Consider the following 19,191-nt stretch of genomic DNA (forward strand, 5'->3'; position numbering starts at 1 on the left):
GCTCAGCCCCCTCGGCATCACAGCCCAGCTACATACAGTGCTGGGGGAAAGTCAGGGAAGTCTAGACTGGAAGCAGGAGCAGGGAGATGATTATCCAATTATGGCCTCAGGACAGTCTTCAGCACTGGGGACTGAACTTACTGCACTAACACTCCTGTCCAGGTCTTTCCTTTTAGATTCCAAACAGCTATAGCCTCCAAGAGCCCGTGACCGAGTGAACAGTATCAGGCAAGAGGAGGTCTCAGAAGAATAGCATGCCGTAACAAATCTTCATGGTGTCCCTCACCGCACAGCCTTGGTCCATCCAGATAACAACCCCAGGGGCAATTCTCAACCAGTGGGCAACAGGTTAATAGATAAATCACCCAGCCCTGTGCACAGATAATTTGGAGGTGCACCCCTCAGGGATACCCAGTGGGGTTGAGCTCCAGCTGCCTACAACGTAATCACCACTCAATACGGCATCCCTACATTGGTTGTTCCCCCTTCCACACCTAGCTTCCCCCGTGCCACACTCCTGACTGCTGGGGGTCACCTATGATTAAATTACTTCACCCAAGTCCCTACCTCAAATTCTGCTTTGGGGAAAAAAAAAATCCAAAGGCTCAGGTATACAAGGAGACATGTATAAAGATGGTCTCTGCAGTACTGTTTGAATTACCAAAAATTCAGGACAAATCCAATACCCATCAGTAAGGAAAAAGGTAGGTAAATTATGATGTAAGCTTAGGAAGGGACACTCTACAGCAGTTGAAGTTAATGATCTAGCTCTCTGTGTATAAAAACTGGTAGCACTCGAAAACAGAGCAAAAATTAAAGATGCAAACTGCAGAGTGTACAGCATAAAACATACAGTATAACACGTACAAGGGAGGGAGGAATGAGACTGGAAAGTGAAACAAGAGCCCTGCCCAGCACTCTCACCTCCGGACATTCACGCCCTTCTGTGTGACCCTTAGAACACGCAATAGTAAGGGTATGTCCTTTCCAAGATGATAAAGGCACCCCAGCTCCCATCTCGAGCGGGCTCTCTTGGATCGTTCGCTTTCGAACAAGCCGGCTGCCGAGGCACGAGCAGCCCTGGGGAGGGGTCCATGTGGTGAGGAACTGGAACTTTCTGCCCAGAGCCACTCGTGTGAGCGTGGAACACCGACCTCCCACCCCAGTGAGGCCTTCGGGACACCAAAGACCTGGCCCACGGCTTGACTGCAGCCTCGCGCAAGACCCCAAGCCAGATCCACCCAGCTAAGCAGCTCCCAGATTCCGGACCCTAATAAACTGTGTGAAACAATAAATGTCTGTGGCTTCAAGCTGCTAACTTGTGGGGTTATTTGTTCTAATACCGAGGACATTAACAATATCAGTAATGTTTTGGATTTTGAGAGAACAAAATTTTAACATTTGTTGATTTTGCAAGTGAAATACATGGGTACTTGTTATATTATGTTATATCATCCTCCATAAAGGCATTAACATTATTATATATTTGTGGGTTTTGACTTGACAAGAGTTTAAAAATAAGCAAACAAACCAACAAAAACACTAGAGTGAAAGTTAACGGAAAGCTTCAATTTCCTTTTTCCTTAGAGTACACAAGTATGGTTTTCTAAAATGTCAGCTCCTAAAGCACAGTCACTCCATGCAAAATCATCTCAATTCCTCGCTCATGTCATAACGTAAGTTACTGTCAAGTACTCACTTTTTTATTGGAAATTCTACAACTTTTTAAAATTATTTAATATCGCTAAAATACCTTTCTACCAAGGAATTAAGATTTTGTAATAAATTACTGCCTACATCTTTTGGATCTGAAAAACCAATTTTCTTCCACTGACTTGAGTTATTAAATCTATTCCTTATTCTAAAGTTCCAGAGGCAGTTCCAAAGCCTATAAAAACAAGAACTTGATCATGGAATTGAGATGAAATTAAAAATTTTTCAAGCACTATTTTAAAATATGAAAAAAATTCAAGAATTACCACACTTTTCATTTCTTTTCACTCCTGATTCTGACTAGAGCCTGCAATAATAACAGTGGTGTTTGCTGGCATCAACTACGTGCCAGGCACCATTCCAGACTCGACATCCAGCACCCCCTAATACCCACATCAACCCTACAAGGTAGGCATTATTATAATACCCGTTCCACCAGGGTAGAACTGAGGCTCAGAAAAGTTAAAAATATTTGCAGTTCATGCAGCTACCATGTTGCAGTACTTAGATTTGAAACTAGACCTACGCCTTACAAAAGCCTTTTTCCCCTGAAACCCACTGAGTCCAAAAAGATATCAATATTTCATACTGACACATTTCAACAGGGAGAGGAAGAAGCTCCCCGAACTCAAATTGTTTAAAGAACAAAACAATTTCAGTCACTCTGCAAAACAGCCCCTGCATTATTCACAGGTCACAAAGAGCCGAGGCAAATCCCACTCCTACCCCAGAGGAAGGAGATCTCAGGTTCCACAGCAGTAGGATGACATCACACTATGGCTACCCCTGCAATGCAAGATTCCAAAAGCACCCTCACACTGCGATCCTCAGTGGGCAATGAGCTGAAATTTCCAGCCACGTTACTTCCCTTATCCTTCCAGGATTACTTCCAGAAAATTACTTCCAGAAAATTCCCTCATGCTCCTTCCCAGTCAACCCCCAACCTCCTCTGACAACCATTGTTCATGTCTGTATTGCCAATTAGCGATACAGACAAGATTAGCTTTGCCAATTGTAGAACTTCATAGAATCATACAGTATGTACTGTTTGTCTAGCTTCTTGCATTCAGTATGTTTTGAGATTCGTCCATGTTGTTGTGTACACTGGTGGTTCATTCATTTCAATTACCGGGCAGTTTTAGCCATTCTCCCATTGATGGACATTCGAGTTGGTTCCATCCAGTATTTGGCTATTACCAATAAAGCTGCTATAAACATTCTTTTACAAGCCTTTTGTGAACGTATGTTCTAGAGTAAATACCTAGGGTCATAGGCAAGTGTACGTTTAACTTTATAAAAAACTGCCAAAATGTTTCCCAAAGCGGTTGCACCATTTACACTCCCACCAGCAATGTACGAGAGTTCCAGCTGCTCCTCCACAACCTTGCCAAAATTTGGTGCACGAGAGTTCCAGTTGCTCCACAACCGTGCCAAAATTTGGTGCACGAGAGTTCCAGTTGCTCCACAACCTTGCCAAAATTTGGTGCACGAGAGTTCCAGTTGCTCCACAACCTTGCCAAAATTTGGTGCTGTCAGTCATTCTAATCCTAGCAATTCTAATGAGTACGCAGAGGTATCTCATTATGATTTTACTTGTTTATAACAGCTTTATTGAGATATAATTAACAAAGCATACAATTCACTCATTTAAACTATATAATTCGATGGATTTTGGTATATTACATTATTAACTTTTTTAATTGTGGTAAAACAAATACGTAACATGAAATTTGCCATTTTGACCATCTTTAAGTGTAGAATTCAGCGGCTTTAATTATATTCATAATGTTGTACAACCATCACCACTAATTCCAAAACTTTTCTAAGACCCCAAACAAACTCTGTAACCTTTAAACAATAACTCCCCCCACCAACGCCTGGTAATCTCTAATCTCCTTTCTGTCTCTATGAATTTGCCAATTCTAAGTACTTCATAGAGGTGGAATCTTACAATATTTGTCCTTTTATGCCTGGCTTCTTTCACTTAGCATGTTTTCAAGGTTCACCCACATTATAGCATGTATCAGGACTTTATTCCTTTTTACGGGCTAAATAATATTCCACTGTAGGTACATACCACATTTTGTTTATCCATTCATCTGCTGATGGACACTTAGGTTGTTTCCATCTCTTGGCTATTATGAATAATACCTCAATGAACACTGGCATACAAGTATCTGTTTGAGTCCCTGCTTTCAACTCTCTTGAGTACGTACATACCTAAGAGTGGAACTGCTGGGTCATACTCTGTGTTTAGCTTTTTGAGGTGCCACCAAACTGTTTTCCACAGTAGCTGAATCATTTCACATTCCCACCAGCAATATACAAGGGTTCCAAATTCTCCACATCCTCACCAACACTTACTTTCCATTTTTTGGCAACAGCCATCCTAAAAAGCGTAGAGTGGTGTCTCACTGTTTTAATATGCATTTTCTTGATGATTAATGACATTGAGTACTTTATCACGTGTTTGCTGGCCATTTATATAATCTTCCTTTGTAAAGCACAGATTTTTATGACCAATTTTTAATTGGATTGTCTTTTTATTATTGAGTTGCAGGAGCACCTTTATATATTCCAAAGCAAGTTCTTTGTCAGATATATGTATTGCAAATATTTTCAGTCTATGGCTTGCCTTTTTCATTTTCTTAATGGTGTCTTTTGATGAGCAGAAGTTTTTTTAATTTTCATAAAGTCTAGCTTGCTAATCAGTTTTTTATTGCAAGGTTAATGTTATCTGTGTCCTAGATGAGAAATGTCTGCCTACACACAATATCACAAAGATATTCTCCCATCTTCTAAACATTTTATAGTTTTAGCTTTTATGTTTAGGTCTGCAATCCACGTTGAAATATTTTTTGTGAATGGTCCAAGGTATGGGTCAAAGTTCACTTTATTCCAATTAGATATCAAGTTGTTCTACCACCACCATTTGTTGAAATAATTTTTAGATTGACTTTGGTTTAGAGTTTGCAAATATTTTGGAAATGGGCTTAACACGCCTTACACAACATTCAGCATTCAATAAAAGATAGGACCAAATGACTAAACACAAGAAGACAGAAAATGACAATAGATAGTTATCAGGCACATTCTCTAAAAAAAAACTATAATTAATATGCTTAAGAAGGTAAATGACAGAATGAATTTCAACAGAGTAAAATCCGTTTAAAAAAACAAAAGAAATTCTGCAATAACTCAAAACTACAATACCTGAAACTAAGAACACAATAGATGATAGCAGATTAGACACAGCAGAAAAGAGGAACAGAGAACTAGAAGGCAAATTAGCAGAAAAATTTCAAATAACCAAAGCTCAGAGAGAATGGGAAATACATAAAGGAGGCTTTGAGAGATATAAAATACAGTGAAAGGTTTAACATATGTGTAATTACAGTCCTTGAAGGAAAGGAAAGAACAGGAGAGAAGCAGTATTTGAAGAAACACTGGCTGACAATTTCCTAAACTGTTCAAAGACACCCAATTCAAGAAGCATTATCCAAACAGGATAATTACAAAAAAGCCAACCATCTCTGTCCTCATAGGCCTTCATTCTGGAAGGAGACAGAGAACAAATAAGAAACTACTATTAATAATTACATAGTAAATATGTTAGAATCTAATACGTTCTTTCTTTAAAAAAGGGAAAATAGTTTATAAGGTAAAGGGGTCCCAAAGCATGGAGGGAAGTATCTGCACTATTATATAGGATATACAAGGCCATGAAGGAAGTAATCAGAAAAATAATTTTGACTAAACATAGGTTAACAAGAAAAAAGTAGCCACACTGAGAGAAGCTTAAAAAAAGTATTATCTGCAAGAACATGGAAGAAAAAAGACGATGCACGCACCATGAGTAATCACTTACACGAATAGCGGCAATTTGTTAAGCACCTACAATTATCAGACTGTATGCTAGATGCTAGGGATACAGGGAGTGTGATACACTTTATTCAAGAAGCTTATCGGATGGAAGAGCAATGAGGTATCAGTTTAAGCATGAGAAGAATTTACAGAAAGCAGTATCCAAATGTTACACTGTTTCATGAATACTCAAGAACCAGAACATAATCTTCCCTACAGAAAAAAACAGAGTAGCATTACTCAACAGAGCTTACTGTGGTGATGAACAATTCTGTATCTGCACGGTCCAATAAGGTTAACCACCAGCCACCCGTGACTGCCTACCGAGTACTTCAAATGTGGCTGGTACAGGAATGGAATTACTAATTTTACTTATTGCTAATTAATCTAAATAGCCACATGTCACGAGTGGCTGCACAGACAGTGGAGGTATAGAGTATGACAACCAATCTCACTTGGTTCTACACTTTAATAGAGGGGTCTGCATACGCCATAAAGATAAATGATGAAGAAATACATCATAAGGGTGACTAAAGGGCTGGAAAATAAAACCTCCAGGAGAAGGCTGAAAACAGAATTCTTAATGTATTTACATCTTACTCTGTTCCAGAAAGAATCTAGCATGACTTGTAAAGACTCGGAGCACAGCCAAGAAAAATCACTTGTTAAATGTTAAAAATGCAGATGCGTACATTAAAAAGGTATAAAACAAATTTAAAACAACTAATAAAAAGAACCACCTTCCACAAGGAAGAAATAACTGAATAGCCTCTTGGTACTGATATTTTATGACCATAAGCAATTTTTTTTTACAGATTTTAGTGGTTAAGACACTATTCAAGGAGTGGGTTATAGAACATGGATTTAATCCAGAGGACGAAAATTTTAGCTTGGTATACTGATGATCTATATACCAATATATATAACAAATTACCCCCAAACTGAGCAGTTTAAAACAAACCCATTTATGGTCTCACACAGGTCAGAGTCTCTCGTGAGCTTGCACACATGGCTGTGGGCTTGACCGGGACTGAGAGGATCCACTTCCCGGATGGTCATCACATGGCTGCTGGCAGGAGGCCTCAGTTCCTCACCACACAGATCTCTCTACTTGGACGCTTGAGTGTCCTCACAACATGGCAGCTGGCTTTGTCAGAGTGAGTGATCCAAGAGAGAAAGCAAAGGGGAAGCTGCACGGACTTCTGTGTCTCAGAAGTCACACACTGTCATCTCCCCCAGGTCTATCATTTACAAATAAGTCACTAAGTTCAGCCCACACTCAAGGGAGGAGGAATTCTTTTGTTCCATCAATTACTTTCTTACTTTACTCAGTATGTTTTTGCTTTGGCCGGTGTTTTTCTATTTGCTACTCTGAGGCCTCATTTTGCTTCACTTTACATCCCATCCAACTCCTAACACCTTGGTCCATCCTCCTTCTGGGTCCATTGACATTGGATGGATCCTCTCAGAGCAGCTGGACTCTGGAAACCCCCTGAGTTTCTGTGAGGGTGATTTGCCCAAAGACACACAAAGAAGTAGTGGCAGAATCAGGACCAGAAGCCGGATCTCACAAACTCTCATCAAGGGCTCTCTGCCCCACCACACAACTATATGCCTCCCTATCCCAAGACCTGCACATCAGTTCACCTTTCCTGGTCTTCAAACTCCGCCTGGAATTAGGACAAACTTCCTGCCAGCCCCAGGAAAAACTCAAATCAAATATGGGACACATCTTCACTTCCTCATTCTTCCCCAACAATCCAATTGGTCCCTGAGTCTTATCTATTCAATCTTGTAAATATTTTTCAATATTTATCCTACCCACCCCATAGATAACATCCTAAATTCAGGCACTTTTCTCTTTCACTTGGGCTTCTGCATCTTCTTAAAAGTCCCCTGCCTCTACCCTCACCCTAATGTATCCCCAACAGTGGCAGTCAGAGATCTTTCTAATATACAGATCTTGCCATGCCATGCCCTTGAAAGAACCTTCAATGGTTCCCCTCTCAAGGGACAGAGTCAAGAAAGGTCTTGTAAACTGGCTCGGGGTCTCGGATTTTATCCTCCAGGTTATAGTGTCCTGATGTTTGACCATCTCCTCTGTACCATACACCTTACCTATGTTATCTCATTTAGACCACTCAGAAACCGTGCAAAATCAGCACACAGTCCCTTTGCACATACTGTTCTTTCTAATTAGCCCTCTCATCTGTAAGCCACGAAGCCAAAGTAATCTAAAACCTTTCCTGGCCCACCAATCTACCCATGAGGTCCGCAGTTCCCCCTGTGCCACTACCTCTTCTTGTCTAGACCCCCCATTACAATCTGTTTACACAGCAATTACTCCAACATGCTTGAAAAAAGGGGGGTATCACATTCATCTCTGCACCTTCAGCCTCTAGAAAAGAACCTGTTTCAGAGTAGGTGCTTAATAAACGTAGATAACTGATTACTGACTAAAAGGAGGGTCCTCATGGTATAGATATGCTCAAGCAGTAACTCATTCAACACATCTCCCAGAGTGTCATATCAATTAACATATCTCCCCCAAATCCCAAGGAGCAGTGCCCTGGGCTCTTAGCACTCTTCCAATTGCTCAACACTTCTTATTGTGATTTAAGGCAGTAGAACTGCTCAGATCAAAAGGACCTCTAGGACTTCTATGCTCCTCTACTCTTTGCGATCTGCTGGTTCCCCAGAACAGGACTTTCCAGGAGAAGACTTTTTATTTTTCAACTTCATCACCTAGCACAAAACCTGGCACATGGGGGTCCATCCATAATGTGTTGAAGGGTAGTATCAGCTAGCAGTTACTTAGTACTATGTGTCAGGTATGTGCTAAGGATTTAATATGCATTATCTCATTTAATCCTGACAAACCATGTCCCCAGAAAGGTACCGTCCAACATTATTCCTATTAAACAGACGTGGAAACTGAGGCCCAGAAAAGACTAGAACAAAATCAAACAGGCACTGACTGAGGGCATCACATACTTTATATTTTCACATGCTTTATTTCATTTATTCCTCTGTACAATCCAGAAATGAAGTCATGTATTATACTCCCATTTTTACGCAAGAAATCTTAAGGCTTGGAAAAACTGCACAATAACGCACGCACAGCTTGTAGGGTCAGGAACCAAATCCAGGTCTGTCAGACTCCTGGGCACCTTTGACAATGGCCATCTGGCCCTTCAATGGCAGAGTAAGGATTGAAGCGGCCTCTCCACAAAGCGCGGCCACCACTGGGGATGCAAAGCCTTAGCTGACAGGCCGAATGGAGTGACGCCACCTCCCACCTTACACATCTGTAACATGTCTCTCCCCCACCAGCACGTATGCTGACTCCGGCGTCCTGTGGGTCTGTTCCCATTACAGGAGCGCCATCAACGCGACTCAACTAACCAAACAGGCAGCAAGCGGCCACAGCCTCACTTGGCTCGGTCCCCCTTCCTGCACCCCGACTTCACACCTGTACTGACGGGCGGGGAGCTGGTGTCAGCCCCCCGGGGCACCTCGGGGACCGGGCGCGGGAGGACGCGGGCCTGGCATCGGCGGCCCGGGGCCCCTCGGGCGCATCGCGGAGGCCGCCACCCCGCGGACGTCCCGGGAGGAGGGGGCGGCCCGCTCCCCAGAGGCCGCGCCCCCGCCCCGCTCCCGCAGCCCCACCGGGCCGCCCCCGACGCTCGCGCCGCCCGGGCCGTTACCGATTCCGCTGCTCTTTGAAGAGCGCCGTCAGCGCACGGAGAGCCTCCAGGTCCTGGATGGGCGCGGGCACCATGACGCCGGACAGCCTGCCGGGCGGCGGCCTGGGCGCCGCCATCTTGCCGCTCGCAGCTCGGGCCGAGCCGGCGACGACGAGGAGCAGCAGGAGGAGGAGCAGGAGGGAAGGCAGAAGGGGGAGGAGCGCGCCCACAGCCTCCTGACGCCGCCGCCGCCGCCGACTCTGCGCCGCTATAGCCCGTGGCCGGGCTGGGAGAGCGCGAGAGCACGCGCCCCGGCTCGCCTCGGGCTGGAGGACGCAACGGCTCGGTTAGGGGAGGGGGCGCGGGCGGAAGTCCCGCCTTAGGGAGGGGGCGCCGGCCGGAAGTTCGGCCTGTGGGGAGGGGGCGCGGGCGGAAGTTGTGTTTGAGGGGGCGGGGAAGTCAGGAGGGTGGAGGATCACGGAGAAGTCTGCATGGGGCACTGGGACAGGGGCACCCTGAGGGGGGAGGTGCGGGCAGAGGGGGTCTCCCCGGGAGGGGTATGAGGAAGGGTGGGGAGTCCTGCAGAGGCTCCCCCGGCGGAAAAGGCTGAAGACCTGGATCCTGCGGTTGGGTGGGTTGACCAGTGCCCACACCGACCCACCCGGAACTGGAGCAGTCTGTCTCCAGCTTGCAAGTATCAGACCCTGGAAGCTCACTTCCCAATTCGTACTGATCATTTACTGACGATAACAGTTCATTTACCAGGCCTGCTTGGGATGAGAATACGTCGTTCTACCTCATCGAGGGCTTTATATACAATTAGATGTCAAGGAGCTAATTTCTACATAGGTAGGGTAAGAATTGTGTTTTTCTAAGGGAAATGAGTATATTTTATAGGAATCAGACAAGGCTTCTGTGGGGTGTTGGTAACTCGTATGTTTTCTTTCCACCACGCTTTATCATATCATGTATATGTCCTTTCAACAGGCATTGTTGCCAAGTCCCATGCTAGGTGCTGGACAAACGGTGGTCCCTCGGTATCTGTGTGGGATTGGTCCGGGATCTCCCATGGACACCAAAATCCGTGGATGCTCAAGTCCCGTAGTTGGCCCTCTGTATCCACGGATGTGGAACTCATGGATACAGAGGGACGCCTGTGTAAATATCAATAAGAGAAGATCCCAACCCTGAAGAAACTCAAAGACTATTGAGAGAGAGACATGCAAACATAATTGAATACAGTTGATTGCTGCTATGACAGAGGACTACACAAATTGCTATGGAACCATTTAAAAGATGTAAATAGTACCCTCTACATTTTTACCGGAAGAGTAAGTGTGTGTTTATAACGTAGCGCTTTTGATGTTCTTTGCTAAATAAAATTTAAAGACCCAGTAAACACCACCAGAGTATGCAGGAGAGCTGAAACATGAACAAGCAAGTCACCTGATATTGTAATTCAGCCTTACCCATTTAACTGACTACATATTCATTCATTCCACAAGGATTTCTATGTACCTACTATGTGCCAGGCATTAGATCACCTGGCAGTGCTCAAGACCATTCAAAATGTTTAACAATCCTTAAACTAGCAGGGCAAAATCTCCCAATTTTCCCCTGAAGAACAGGGAATAGGAAAACGTACTGTCACCAATCAAGACCTTACCCCTTGGACTTCCCTGATGGCACCGTGGTTAAGAATCCGCCTGCCAATGCAAGGAACAAGGGTTCGAGCCCTGGCCCAGGAAGATGCCACATGCTGCGGAGCAACTAAGCCCGTGCACCACAACTACTGGGCCCCCGTGCCACAACTAATGAAGCCTGCACACCTAGAGCCTGTGCTCCGCAACAAGGGAAGCCACAATAATGAGAAGCCCGCGCACCGCAATGAAGAGTAGCCCCTGCTCACTGCAACTAGAGAAAGCCCATGCACAGCAACGAAGACCCAACACAGCCAAAAATTAATTAATTAAGGAAAAAACCTTACCCCTTAGTTTTCTATCCTTAATTGTAAAACAAAAGTAACTACTCTGATTCTTCCAGAAAACATGTCCCATAATATTCAAATTCATTACCTGGAATATTGCAGTATGAACCTGACTGCTCTCTTTGCTTCTTCTCTTGCCTCCCTACATTCTAGATCCTTTAAAAATATTATAAGTCAACATTTCACTTTGCTCAAAACCCTCTAAAGGATTTCCATTTCACTCAGAACAAGAACCAAAGTTCTTCCAATGGAAGAGTCCCTAAATAGGGCACGTCCTTCGTCCTTCCCCCACTCTGATCACATCTACTAGCCTCTTCCTCATCCATTGAGCTTCAGCCACACTGCCCTCCTTGTACCCCACCTGGGGATGTACCCTCCTGCCTCAGGATTTTGCACATGCTGTTCCTTTTGCATGGAACACCTTCAATGCTCTCCCAGCAGATACTTGTGTGGTTTACTTCCTTCATCTGCTCAAAAGACCTCTTAATGGGTTTCCCTTATCAGTCTTTAAAACTGTAACACACCACCCAAATTCCTGGTCCTCAGGACTTTTTCTCCATAGCCCTTAACAGTTTCTATATCATATCCTTTACTTACCTATTTATTTATCGTTACTTTATTTTGTGAACTGCCAGAATGTTTAAACTCCATGAGGACAAAGATTGTTGTCCTTTTTTTTTTTTAAACTTTTGTATCTCCAGTATCTAGAAAAGGGCCGGCTATGTGGTAATTGCTTAGTAAATGTCAATTAAGTTAATGAACAAAAGATATTTTTAAAATATATTTTCAGAAAAGAGAAAGGAAATAACATGCCTCCAGAAGAAAGTCAACAATTCAAAAAGTACAGGAAAGAGGAAGGATGCAAGAGAGGAAGAAAAAATTTATAAAGAAGATTAAAAGAGAAATAGAGACATTAACAGGACAGACTAGAAGTATGGGTGAGTATAAGAAACAAAAGGATATTAAATTGGTCAAACAGTGGGGTGTCACTGACTGCCTGGAATTGACTAGAGGATTTCAACCCTGGCTGAATTGACAGAACTAAGTTAATATTTCACTTGGGCTAAATGGCATTTTTTAAATGGTACATAATCACGCCTTAGGATGAGCGGCCACCACGTAGAAGAAGGTGAGTTAAACTTCAGATGAAATTTGCGATATGTTCTTGTATTCAGCCCACTGCAGAAGAGTTGCATCAGCAATGATTCAATAATCAAGAAGTGAAAATAAGTAAATAAAAAAGAAAGGAAAAAGAAATGGGGGAACAAGAAAAGCAAGGGAGAAAGTAGGTGAGGTGCAAGGCAAAAATATTTGGACCAAAGTGCGTATGGTTTTGGCAATGAAAGTGAATGCTGGTAAAGGGAACAAAAGATGAGCGACGGGGGAGAGAAACATTCTTGCCTGTGTTGGCTACTCTCTCTGAAACCTTGTCCTTACCATCTCTGCCTATGATTCTCTCACTAGAAAGTTTATGCCATATATCAGCCCCTCCACTGAAACATCATGTTAGTTAGGTGCCGGAGTCAGCCCACAACTCTCTTTGGCACTAACTTTGCAGAGTCAGCCTTCTACTGTAGACGTGTTTATGTACTGTCTTTCGAATCTGAGATTCCTCAAGGCAGGGACTTTATCTTCTTCATCCTGTTCAGGACCAAGTTCAATGCCTTGTGCTTAGAAGCAATGCTATAAATATTCGCGGAACTGAAATCTTTAGAGATCAAAGGAAAAAATAACAGAATAGCGTACTTGTTAAGAGCAGGGATCAGCAAACCACAGCCTGCAAGCCAAATCTTTCCCACTATCTATTTTCTTAAATGTTATTGGAAACTGTCACACTCATTCGTTTACACATTGCCTATGGCCTCTCTGATGCTACAGTGGCAGAGTTGAGTAGTCGTGACAGAGACTGTAGGCCTACAAAGTCTAAAATATTAACTATTTGGCTTTTCACAGGAGAGGTTTGCCAACCTCTGGTAAAGAGCATGAGCTCTGGAACCAGACAAACTTGGATGATGTGAATCCTGCTTTCATCTCTTAGCACCTGACTTTGGACAAGTAACCACCCTTTAAAGCCTTTTTTTTTTTTCATTTGTAAAATGGAATAGTAATAATACATACTTAATTGAGCGGTTAGGAAGATTCAGTGAGATAGTCTATGTCGCTATGATAGCCCAGTATCTGTCATATATTTAGCTTAGCTAGAGGACATTAAGTCAAGTGAAGTAAGCCATTCGCAAGAATGAAAAATACTGCATGATTAGTCAAAATCATAGAGCAGAAAGCAGAATGGTGGTGGCCAGGGGCTGGGGGAGGAAAGAATGAGGATTTTTTTTTTTTAATGCACATAGAGTTTTCAGTTTCACAAGGTGAAAAGAATTATGGAGATAGATGGTGGTGATGGTTACACATTATGAATGCATTTAATATCACTGACCAGTACATTTAAAAATGGTTAAGATAGCAAATTTTACATTATGTGTGTTTTAACACAATTTTAAAAATTATTTATTAATTTATTTGACTGTGCCAGGTCTTAGTTGCAGCATACGAGATCTTTAGTTTCGGCATGCAAACTCTTAGTTGCAGCATTCGAACCCTTAGTTATGGCCTGTGGGATCTAGTTCCCTGACCAGGGATCGAACCTGGGCCCCCTGCATTGGGAGCGTGGAGTCTTAGCCACTGGACCACCAGGGAATCCCACACAATTTTTTTAGTGGAAGGGAAAAGGCTACCTCTGTGGGCACAGGCCCAGGTATATCTCTTGCCTGAGGACTTCCTCTGCTTTACACTTTTCAGCAGCTAAGGTCACAGGAGGTTGAAGGTCAGAAAAGAAGAGAAATTCATTGAGAACAATCTGTAAAGGCCAGACTACTTAACATCAGATGAACTTTGTTGAGTCAATCAGTACCAAACAATAGTCAGATGTTATTAACGCTCCTCCTGCCTTCTCTGCCTGAACTTGGAATTCTTCCACTGGCATTGACATTGTCTGTTATTGAGCCCTTAATTATAAACATCAGGCAGAAAACTATGGAAGGGAAACTTACAAACTCCATTCTGAACAGAGCCATCGTTGAGATAGTGGTTTAGACCAGTGCTATTCAAAGTGTTCTTTGTGAACCAGTTTATGACAGGATTCTACTTCTGGATGAGATGGATGAAGACCCTACCAGACCTCACACACACACACACACACACACACACACACACACACAAAACCATCACAAAACCTGGATATGACACACACACACACACACACACACACACACGCACAAACCACTTGAAGTTATTTGAGAGTGAACAGAAGCTGACAGGCCCTTATGAGGAGTGCATGCTCCTTGGAGGAGGGGAGGTGGAGAGGCATACAGGAAAGTTGTACCTGTGGCTTTTATCCTGGGACTACATATTGTGCATCCAGCATGGGGATCACATGTGGAAAACCCTGCATCTTTTCTGGCCTGTAGAAACATAAAAGTAAAAGTATGAAAGTATGAACATTGAGGAGAGTGGGAGAACCCACAAAAGGGAGAGAGCCAGAGGATGGATCCTCAAATTCATTCTGTCCATACCTCTGACTGCCCTCTGAAGCACACACACGTGATGTAGACCCAAAGCAACTCAACTAAAGACAAACAATGTGAAGCAAGACTAGCGCTATCCCTGAAGAAACAGAGTTTTCAGTTCACGTCCACACAGGATGAAACTAACACTTAGTAGAGGAAAATAACAGAACCCAGAATCTCTCCAACTTAATATTCACATCAGGTAACAATCCAAAAGCTACCTGAAAGGAACGAGGAAAAAGAAAATGGACAAGAAAACCAATTAAATCCATCCATGCAATGAGCCAGATGTTAGAACTGACAGAAACAGATTTTAAAGAAATATTATAACTAAATTCAATGAATTAAAATAAAACAGACCTCAATGAATAAAAACCTCAAGAGAAAAGTGGTAAATCTCAGCAGAGAAATACAAATGTAAAAAAAAGACCAAATGGAAATTGTAGACTTGAAGACATGAAGATAAAAGAGTAAGTGACATCAAATCAAGAGATAGATTAATAGGTAAATAAGTGAAAGAAGAAAAGAAAGAGAAAAAGAACGGAAGGAAGGGAAGGGAGGGAGGGAAGAATAAAGGGGAGAAGGAAGAAAGAAAAAGAAAGAACAGAGAAAACATGGGAAAAAAAGGAACAGAATTTCAGGGACCTGTTAGAGGATATCAAATGTTCAAATGTTAGTGTAATTGCAATACCAGGAGGATAGGAGAGAGAGAACAAGACACACACACACACACGCGCGCGCGCACGCGCGCGCGCAAAATATTTGAAGAAATAATGGCCAAAATTTTCCAAAGCTGACGAAAGATGGAAATTTGCAGGTATAAATGTTAAACCAGCACCAAACAAAATAAACACAAAGAGCCTATGCCAAGACACATCACACTATTGAAGGCTGAAACGAGAGAGCAAACACCGACAGCGCCAAGAGGAAACGTACATATTAGACACAGAAAAACAATGATCTGAAGGACGGCTGACCTATTAGGAACCATGGAGGCCAGAAGACAGCAGAACGACCTCTTTACTGAATGAAAACACTGCCAATTCTGTATCTGGAAAAAACGTCATTCAAGAATGAAAACAAAGACGTTTTAAGATAAAACATAACTAAGAGAATTCCTCTCCAACAGAACCACACCATGGGAAATGCTGAGGGAGCTTCTTTGGGCTGAGGAAAATGCTATCAGATAGAAATGCAAATCCTAAAAAGATGGAAGAGTATTAGAAATGGTAATATCTGGGTAAATGCAAGTGACCATTTTCTTCTCTTTGCCCTTTCCCTCCTAATTGTTTTATGAACCATATAACAGTTTATAGCAAAAATTATAACATAATTTAACTTATTGCTTATAATTTAACTTATAATTTATAATTATAATATAATTATAAGAAAATTAAAACATTTTCTTGTGAGGTTTATAACATATGGAAATGTATGAAGTGTAACAACAATAATAGAAGAGACAGAGGAGATATTGACCTGAGTTCATTGTATAATAGATTCCTTAGGGCAACCACTAAAAAAAAATGCAAAGAATTATAGATAAGATGCCAACAGGAAAATTGAAATGGAATTCTAAAAAACATTCTAAACAAAAGGAGCAATGTGGGGGGGAGGAATGCACAAGAGACAAACACACAAACAAAATGACAAATCCAGCCCAACCATATCAATAATTACGGTAAAGGATAATGGAATAAACACTCTAATTAAAGGTTAGAGATAATCAGAATGGATTTTTTTTAAGATAACTATATAAAGACAGATAAGTGGAAAGTTAATGGATGGAAAATAGATACACCATGCAAACTATAAGCATAAAAGTTCAGAGTGGCTATATTAATATTGGATAAAATAGATTTTATCAGAACGTTTTACCAGGGATAAAGATGGACACTTCATAACGATGAAAGAGCAAATTCATCAGGACGATGTAATAATCATAAATGTGTATTTGCCCAATAGGAAAGTTTCAGATACATGAAGCAAAAACTGACAGAATTAAAGGGAGACAGGCAAGTCCACAATCACAATTGGATATCTTACCACTCCTGTCTTATCATTGGCTAGAAAAACTAAACAAAAATCGGCGATGATATAGAATATCTGAACAATAGTTTAAACCTTTTTTACTTAGGTAATAGTTCCACAGTGCAACAATTTTCAACAATGATACAGCATGCGTTCTTTTCAAGTGCACTTGGGAAGACCATATTCTGGGCATAAAATAAGTCTTAACACCTTTACAAAGATTGAAATCATACAGAGTATGTTCTCTGACTGCAGTGGGATTATATCAGAAATCAGTAATAATAAAATAACCTGGAAGTCCCCCAAATATTTGAAAAACTTAAAAACAAACTTCTAAATAATAATTGGATCAAAAAAGAAATACGAAAGAAATCAGAAAGCGTTTTGGACTGAGTGATGATGAAAATGTCATATCAAAGTTGGTGGGATAAGGTTAAAGCAGTGTTTAGAAGGAAATGTTGTTTTAAATGCATAGATTGGAAAAGAAGAAAGAGCTCAAACACATTGTCTAAGCTTTCATCTTAAGATACTAGAAAAAGTATCTTTTTTTTGCGGCTAGCAGGGGCTACTCCTTGTTGCAGTGCATGATCTTCTCATTGCGGTGGCTTCTCTTGTTGCGGAGCACGGGCTCTAGGCGCAAGGGCTTCAGTAGTTGTGGCGCTCAGGCTCAGTAATTGTGGCTCATGGGCTCTAAAGTGCAGGCTCAGTAGTGGTGGCACAAAGGCTTAGTTGCTCCGCGGCATGTGGGATCTTCCTGGACCAGGGATCGAACCCGTGTCCCCTGCATTGGCAGGCGGATTCTTAACCACTGAGCCACCAGGGAAGCCCAGTATGGCAATATCTTTAAAAATTAAGCATACACTTAAAATATGTCCTGACATTTCCATATACACAAAGTATATGTACATGCCTTCGCATACAAAGACATATACAAAAATGCTCTTAGCAACATTATTCATAATAGCCCCAAACTGGAAGTAACCCAAATGTCCATCAACTGGTAAGTGGATAAATAAATTGTGGTATATCCACACAATGGAATACTACTCAGCAATAAAAAGGAACAAAGTATTAACACATCCAATAATGTGGGTAATCTCAAACACATTATACTAAATTAAAGATATCAAACACAAAAGACTACGTACTGTATAACTTCAAAATTATAGAAAAGGCAGACCTTTCATGTGGGGGGGGGTGAGGTTGTGAAAGGGGCATGAGGAAACCTTTTAGGGTAAGGGAACTGTTCTCTATCATGATTGTGGTGCTGACTACCAATTGTATACAATGACCAAAACTGTACAGACTGTGTACTTCAAAAAGGTGAATTTGATTGTATATAACAGTAGCTGGTGAAAAAAAAATCAAAAGAAAATCATGGCAGGCCATCATGGATAACCAGTAGCAGACTTGCCCTCATGCTATAAACAACTAGAAAACTGGACAAAATATATGGGAAAAAACCTTTTTAGACATTGAATAATAGGCAACATAGCACAGGGATCTGTGAGAGAAGCGAAATACATGAGGTGGTCTTTGTGATCCCCCAGCCTTTCGGCAAGGACCCACTTTTCACATCACAGTACAGAAAGCGGGTGCTCAGGACAGCAAGGTCGTCTCACTGAATTAAGACAGCGATCACAGGTTACAAACCAAAGTGGCTGGAATTCGTGGAGGTGGGTGCTCCGCAGGGAAGGAACTCCAGAAGCTAGATAGGAATCTGATTGGGTTTCAGACTAGATATTAAACTGTGCGTGCACAGGGCAAGAGCTCATGAAACAAGACAAAACATAGCTGTGAGGAGCTGTCAGTCACCGCCCCCAGGACTCAAGGTGAGGAGAGTGTGAGTGCTGGCCAGCTGGATGGGAGAGATACATACAACAGGATGAACCTCAAACACATTACGATCAATGAAAGAAATCAGACAAAAGAGACGACGTACGGTATGATTACATCTATATGAAATTTCTAGAAAAGGCAAACACTATAGAGATAGAAAGTATATCTGTATTTGCCTGGGGCTTGGGGTAGGAACACGGATAGACCACAAGTGGACATGAGGGAAACCTGGGGGGGATAATGGACGTGTCCTAAGACTGGAATCTTGTGATGATGACACCACGGAATAACTTTACCGAAACTCATTGAACCATTAAATTTAAAAAGCTCCTGGCATGCTGCTAGGCCCTGGTAGACATGGGGCACCTGACCGTGACGTCAAGTGACCACATGGCCAGAACTGCCCATCGAGAGCTGGACTCTTTCAGACCCCGCAACGTGCAACAGTCATGGGGTAAGTTGCACACCTCGGGCCGAGGACTGGCAGTGCCAGAAGGTGAAAGCAAAT

At 42.2% G+C, this 19,191-nt stretch overlaps 1 protein-coding gene across 1 annotated transcript in view; it reads right to left on the bottom strand.

Annotated features, from left to right (window-relative positions):
- The window catches only part of ATXN10 (ataxin 10), a 150,512-nt gene extending 140,883 nt beyond the window's left edge, over positions 1-9,629 (bottom strand). Inside the window, exon 1 of the mRNA XM_030855647.2 lies at positions 9,285-9,629. Coding sequence (XP_030711507.1) covers positions 9,285-9,400 — 116 coding nt within the window. The 5' untranslated portion in view covers positions 9,401-9,629. The remainder of the gene's footprint in view (positions 1-9,284) is intronic.
- Positions 9,630-19,191: the final 9,562 nt, after the last annotated feature.

This window comes from Globicephala melas, chromosome 10, assembly GCF_963455315.2.
Source record: "Globicephala melas chromosome 10, mGloMel1.2, whole genome shotgun sequence".
Lineage (NCBI taxonomy): Eukaryota > Metazoa > Chordata > Mammalia > Artiodactyla > Delphinidae > Globicephala > Globicephala melas.